This window comes from Acipenser ruthenus, chromosome 6, assembly GCF_902713425.1.
Source record: "Acipenser ruthenus chromosome 6, fAciRut3.2 maternal haplotype, whole genome shotgun sequence".
Classification (NCBI taxonomy): Eukaryota; Metazoa; Chordata; class Actinopteri; order Acipenseriformes; family Acipenseridae; genus Acipenser; species Acipenser ruthenus.
The window spans coordinates 82,789,513-82,796,169 of NC_081194.1; the positions used below are offsets into that span (position 1 = coordinate 82,789,513).

Consider the following 6,657-nt stretch of genomic DNA (forward strand, 5'->3'; position numbering starts at 1 on the left):
GTTACAGGCTGTTAGTCTGATACTACAGCCCTTGGAATGGTGTTTCTACCTGCTTGCATGGCTTCAAAATCCTTCCAAATGTACTTTTTCAAGGGGCCTGCAGTGCACTTAGAAGTGGCATTTAAGGACAGGGGCAGCGTCGGAACCGAAAGGCCCAGCAACCTGTGCTTTTCCACCACTTATCTGCATGTCCTACAGGTACTCTGTAGCAATTTTCAGCCACCTACCACATTCGCTGATTCTTTGAGAGCCTGCCAAAATTGTTACAAATGACCCATAGGCTTAAAGCAGCGGTCGCCTTAGTTGAATGGGAAAAAAGCTGAATTTTGTAGGAATCGCTCTAAAAACCCTGGGCTCAGTTACAGGCTGTTAGTCTGATACTACAGCCCTTTGAATGGTGTTTCTACCTGCTTGCATGGCTTCAAAATCCTTCCAAATGTACTTTTTCAAGGGGCCTGCAGTGCACTTAGAAGTGGCATTTAAGGACAGGGGCAGCGTCGGAACCGAAAGGCCCAGCAACCTGTGCTTTTCCACCACTTATCTGCATGTCCTACAGGTACTCTGTAGCAATTTTCAGCCCCCTACCACATTCGCTGATTCTTTGAGAGCCTGCCAAAATTGGCTTAAAAACTCATTAAAATGTACTTTTTCAAGTATTTGAATGGTTGCCGACTCCAATTCTAGGGGCTGCTGCCATCTACTGGTGGAAAATATTTATGACACCGGGGAAGCAAATGCTGTTACTCTTATTTGAATTGCTCAAAAAAATCCGATTTCTGCGGGAATTCTTCTAAAAACACTGCAGGGGACGAGCAAGTGTTCAGCCCGAGCTCGGGGAACGATAGCCCGGCTTCATAACACTCGTGCACCCGGGGGGGAAAGTGCATTGAATGAATTCATTCATCGCTGTTCACACGGGACGCGGGACCAGGGCTAACCGCCGCAAGTGTTCAGCCGAGCTCGGGGAACGATAGCCGGGACCCATAACACTCGTGCACCCGGGGGGGAAAGTGCATTGAATGAATTCATTCATCGCTGTTCACACGGGACGCGGGACCAGGGCTAACCGCCGTGCAGGTCCCCCGGGGGACGCCGCAAGTGTTCAGCCGAGCTCGGGGAACGATAGCCCGGCTTCATAACACTCGTGCAGCCGGGGGGGGGGGGCGTGCATTGAATGAATTCATTCATCGCTGTTCACACGGGACGCGGGACCAGGGCTAACCGCCGCAAGTGTTCAGCCGAGCTCGCGGATCTCCAGCCGGGACCCATAACACTCGTGCACCCGGGGGGAAAGTGCATTTAATGAATTCATTCATCGCTGTTCCGCCGTGCAGCTCCCCGGGGGCGGGGGGGGACGAGCAAGTGTTCAGCCCGAGCTCATAACACCCGTGCACACGGGGGGGACGTGCAGGTATTTTTTTCCCCCAGCAGACGGGGGTCCCGGCCTTACACTCGGGCAGCTCCCCGGGGAATGTTAGAGGTCGTCGCCCCCGCTGCTGAGGCGCTAAAGTATCCGACTGCCTGGAGCGCTAAACCGGCTCCGATCGGTCAGAGGGGACCGCGGGGAGTTAGCCGTGAATAGAGCGTCCTGCTGCCTTCTCGCCGAGTCCGAAAATAGCCGAGAGTTAAGCCTCTCCCCGCTGTGTCTTCGGCAAACTTCCGCAACGTCAGGTTGGGCGGGCCTCTGGTCATGTCATGTCATAAATCACATGACCAGAGGCCCGTCCCTCTTGAAGCGGCGAGTGGCTGACGAAGCCACGGCGGGGAGGGGCTTAACTCTCGGCTATTTTCGCTGGCCTTCGGGGCTGCTTCTAACGGGTCTCCGCAGCGGCGCTTGCGCAGGTGTTCAGCCGAGCTCGCGGATCTCCAGCCGGGACCCATAACACTCGTGCACACGGGGGGGGGGCGTGCATTGAATGAATTCATTCATCGCTGTTCACACGGGACGCGGGACCAGGGCTAACCGCCGTGCAGGTCCCCCGGGGGACGCCGCAAGTGTTCAGCCGAGCTCGGGGAACGATAGCCCGGCTTCATAACACTCGTGCACCCGGGGGGGGGGCGTGCATTGAATGAATTCATTCATCGCTGTTCACACGGGACGCGGGACCAGGGCTAACCGCCGTGCAGGTCCCCCGGGGGACGCCGCAAGTGTTCAGCCGAGCTCGGGGAACGATAGCCCGGCTTCATAACACTCGTGCACCCGGGGGGGGGGCGTGCATTGAATGAATTCATTCATCGCTGTTCACACGGGACGCGGGACCAGGGCTAACCGCCGCAAGTGTTCAGCCGAGCTCGGGGAACGATAGCCGGGACCCATAACACTCGTGCACCCGGGGGGGAAAGTGCATTGAATGAATTCATTCATCGCTGTTCACACGGGACGCGGGACCAGGGCTAACCGCCGTGCAGGTCCCCCGGGGGACGCCGCAAGTGTTCAGCCGAGCTCGGGGAACGATAGCCCGGCTTCATAACACTCGTGCACCCGGGGGGGGGGGCGTGCATTGAATGAATTCATTCATCGCTGTTCACACGGGACGCGGGACCAGGGCTAACCGCCGTGCAGCTGCCCGTGACGTTGCCGAAGTCTTCCGAAGACTCGGGGGGTGGGGTGAGCTTAATTCTCTGCTATTTTCGTCGATCCCACGCAGCAGAAAAAACAGCCTCCTTGTTGGCCGCAGCTGCGGGTAATCCCGTCCAACTTCGAATTAAGCAAGCACTGGAAAATGGTCGTGTCCAATTAACAGTGGACTCGTCCATAAGGATATAAAGCCGGATCGTCAGACAGTCATTTACTCTTTCATCAGGCTAGAGCCTGAGACAGTGATGGACACGGAAAAAAACTGCTCTGTTCGCCAGCATACCACGGATAAGTAAGCGTGTTAATGTATTGTAACTTTCTTTCTGTTTGTTAAATACCTTTTTTACGTTTATTTCTTAATTTATTTTTTAAAGTTAGATTTTGTGTTTTAATTGAGTGTTTTTTTGTTGTTTTTTTTTTTCCTTTTTATAGAACACCCGTAAAGTTAAATTGTCCATTGGAGGGCTGCCATGCCAGAAATATTGCCCGACTGGATCGACACTTGCACAGGATTCACGATATTCAGACAGTCAACCCAGAGTATGCTGCACTCATGTCCAAGGCTAAAGCTACAGTTGACCGAAGGTCCACAAGCAATGTCACTGATAATTGGATGCAGGAGCAGCCGGAGGAAAGACATAAGTCGACCGAGAAAACGCATACTCTCAGTTCAGACCCGGGTGTTCACCAAGAGTCGGCTCCGCCGACTTTAATGCCCTCGGGAAGGGAGCCAGCATGTACAAAAACGCTGCCGACTGTCACGGGGCTGCGACAACAGCTACGAGCCACAGAGGACACCTCGGCAGCTACTGGGACTGGCTCGGTACGCCCAGAGAGTAGCACATCTTGTAGCGGCACATACCTGTCGCCGTCCTCAGCATCTGAAGATGATGATTCCTCCTCCTCCTCCTCCTCCTCCTCCTATACAGAGCATGGACCTTCAAGCCCCGAGCCAAGAAGCCAACGTGACCGTGAGTTCAGACTCTGTGTGGTGTGTGTGGGTGTGTGTGTGTGTGTGTGTGTGTAACCCGTTTTTTATTTTCCTGTGCCTTTCAGCCAAAGCGCTTCAGCTGTACCGAGCGTTTCTGTCAGGACCGCTACCCACTGCAAAGGGCCGGGACAACACGAAACAGGCGGTTCAGCATATCCGACTATTCTTGCAACACATGGCCAGGTTACCAGAGGGGCCAGTCAGGAACGACTTGCGGTTCTTGCGCCACGCCTCACGGAGCCAGTCGTGAGTAATACTCGTAAAGTACAAGCTCCATCGACCCCGTCTGTTTAGACAAACCACTGAACGTCCCATGTCCTTCTTTCATTACAGGTGGTTCGATGAGTTGATGAGATCAGGATTGAAACCTACCACGGTCCACAGTTACCTACAGGACGTACTTTCTTTCCTGCGGTACCTGCATGAGGCTGACTTAAGCCACGTAAAACTTTCTGAACGGAACATACGCTCGTTAATGTTCCTCCTCAAATCGTTCAGAAAGCAGGGGAAAAGGCAACTCTCGCTGCACCGTCAATTGGTACAAGACCATGGGCAAGGTATTTCTGCGGTGTTTTTGTTGTTCGTCTTTTTGTGTATTTTATAGTATCGGCTCATGTGTGCATTCATGTCTGTTTCGCAGAGCGGCTCATCCCTAAAAACAAGCTCCAGTGCTTTAACCAGCAATGCGAGACGGCGATACCTGAACTACTTGGTAAGCCTTGCAATGCACACGTACTCGCCTGTCGTCTGGGCGCTCACAGCTGACTGCCTGCTCCCCTTGTCTTTACAGATCTCTGCGAGTCGGCACCTTCCAACGCCTGCACCCTGGTCGGCCTTCTGTGCGGGAGGCTGTTGTTGCACAATGGTCATCGTAGGGGGGTCGTAATGAATATGAGTCTGCTTGACTTTGACGGTGCCAAAGCCTACACGGGGGAGTTCCACATCAGCGTGCGTAACAATTTTAATGTTTGTCGACTACACTTCTTGGGGGCTGCTGCTATCTACTGGTGGAAAATAAGTATAACATTGGGGGAAATTATATATACCCTCTCCCAACAGGTGAGTAACCACAAAACGGCAGCGACCTTCGGGAAAGCGGTGTTGGTGGTGAGCACCCTGGAGCATCAATGGCTCTTGCGGTATGCCGCAATGAGACACAAACTCCCGGGATACAGCTACAAACCAACCACGTTTTTCTTTACCAACAAGGGCAACCCTATCAAGAAGATCGGAAGAGCCATTTCGAAAGCTTGGAAGTACTGGGGGCTGGGAGACGACATTACCACAGGCATGATTCGCTCTGCGGTGGTCACCTATGTAAGAAGGACTTGACCACTGCCCAGTGGTGTTTGCAGCACGTAAAGGCAACTTCACTAACCTGACTCATTTTTCTTTACTCCCTAGACTTGGGCAACTCATAACGAAGTTAACAAAACTGCAGTTTCGAGACACATGGCGCACAGCCTGAGAACACAGGAGAGCTTCTACGTCCATGACCAAGCCCCGGCTGACCACCAACGAGCAAGACGCCTCATCGGGGAGAGCCTGGAGCTTACCGACAGCCTGCCGCCCCTGGTCGCTCACTCTGCCTCCACAGAGGACACCTGTTTAAATGCACCGTCTCAGGATCTGTCTGATTTTAATAAAGTGCTTTAGACTCAAAACCTTGGCTGTTTTCATTGGTCGCATGTTCCTAGCTATGACCCCTGGGCTTGCACTCCCGCACTGGGCTTGTGTCACAGGCATCCATCCCCCTGCCCTGGCCGCGTCCATGGCCGGTGAAAAGGATGGAGCGTCCCAAAGCCCAGCATCCGACTGCGATGCAAGTGCCGTCCCACTCTCCAGCTCTCCCACTCTCCGTTGCAGGCACGCAGCTCCAGCTGTGGCCCATCAAAACTAGTGTGACTCGGATTTAGGGTTAGGGTTAGGGTTAGGGTTAGGGTTAGGGTTAGGGTTAGGGTTAGGGTTAGGGTTAGGGTTAGGGTTAGGGTTAGGGTTAGGGTTAGGGTCACACTCGTTTCCGTGCTAAAGGTCTTGTTTTGTAGCTCGCAGTAATACCTTTACAGGCATACCTTGATTCAATTGATACCACCTGTGGTTATTTAAATATTAAAAAAAAAAAAAAAAAAAAAAAACCTGAACGGGACGTTTTTTCGCCAAATGTAAACGAAACCTATTTAAGGTCGTTATTTAGTGTAGCAGTCGAATAAAAACTCGAGTGCGGTGTTGTTTTGTAGCTTGCAATCATACCTATCCAACGATACCTCCTATGAGGTGGTAGCTCCAGGGGTTATTGAAATATTAATTTTAATGTGATTCCCATTGAAACGTATAGGCGTTTTCACCAGAAAACGTAAAAAACAGAAACGGAAAAAAGCTGAATTTTGTAGGAATCGCTCTAAAAACCCTGGGCTCAGTTACAGGCTGTTAGTCTGATACTACAGCCCTTGGAATGGTGTTTCTACCTGCTTGCATCGCTTCAAAATCCTTCCAAATGTACTTTTTCAAGGGGCCTGCAGTGCACTTAGAAGTGGCATTTAAGGACAGGGGCAGCGTCGGAACCGAAAGGCCCAGCAACCTGTGCTTTTCCACCACTTATCTGCATGTCCTACAGGTACTCTGTAGCAATTTTCAGCCACCTACCACATTCGCTGATTCTTTGAGAGCCTGCCAAAATTGTTACAAATGACCCATAGGCTTAAAGCAGCGGTCGCCTTAGTTGAATGGGAAAAAAGCTGAATTTTGTAGGAATCGCTCTAAAAACCCTGGGCTCAGTTACAGGCTGTTAGTCTGATACTACAGCCCTTGGAATGGTGTTTCTACCTGCTTGCATCGCTTCAAAATCCTTCCAAATGTACTTTTTCAAGGGGCCTGCAGTGCACTTAGAAGTGGCATTTAAGGACAGGGGCAGCGTCGGAACCGAAAGGCCCAGCAACCTGTGCTTTTCCACCACTTATCTGCATGTCCTACAGGTACTCTGTAGCAATTTTCAGCCCCCTACCACATTCGCTGATTCTTTGAGAGCCTGCCAAAATTGGCTTAAAAACTCATTAAAATGTACTTTTTCAAGTATTTGAATGGTTGCCGA

General features: G+C 51.8%; 1 protein-coding gene across 3 annotated transcripts; it reads left to right on the forward strand.

The window, feature by feature from the left end:
• Positions 1-2,737: 2,737 nt before the first annotated feature.
• Positions 2,738-5,233, forward strand: LOC131737358 (uncharacterized). Of its 3 annotated transcripts, XM_059025925.1 has the most exons (9): positions 2,738-2,870; positions 3,011-3,549; positions 3,635-3,815; positions 3,903-4,126; positions 4,210-4,281; positions 4,360-4,517; positions 4,629-4,676; positions 4,779-4,886; positions 4,974-5,233. In XM_059025925.1, the coding sequence occupies exons 1-9, from the start codon at positions 2,824-2,826 to the stop codon at positions 5,223-5,225; spliced, it is 1,629 nt and encodes a 542-aa protein (XP_058881908.1). In that variant the 5' UTR covers positions 2,738-2,823; the 3' UTR covers positions 5,226-5,233. The 3 variants fall into 3 exon arrangements, with proteins under 3 accessions (XP_058881908.1, XP_058881907.1, XP_058881909.1); XM_059025924.1 differs by having other exon boundaries at positions 4,629-4,886; XM_059025926.1 differs by lacking the exons at positions 4,629-4,676; positions 4,779-4,886.
• The last annotated feature ends 1,424 nt before the right edge of the window (positions 5,234-6,657 follow it).

Bases quoted from the DNA above. Each gene is read 5' to 3' on its own strand.
- LOC131737358 (XM_059025924.1), top strand. From the start codon at position 2,824: ATGGACACGGAAAAAAACTGCTCTGTTCGCCAGCATACCACGGATAA. The intron at 4,127-4,209 runs GTATTTCTGCGG...TCTGTTTCGCAG, and splicing joins GGTACAAGACCATGGGCAAG to AGCGGCTCATCCCTAAAAAC. The intron at 4,282-4,359 runs GTAAGCCTTGCA...TTGTCTTTACAG, and splicing joins GGCGATACCTGAACTACTTG to ATCTCTGCGAGTCGGCACCT.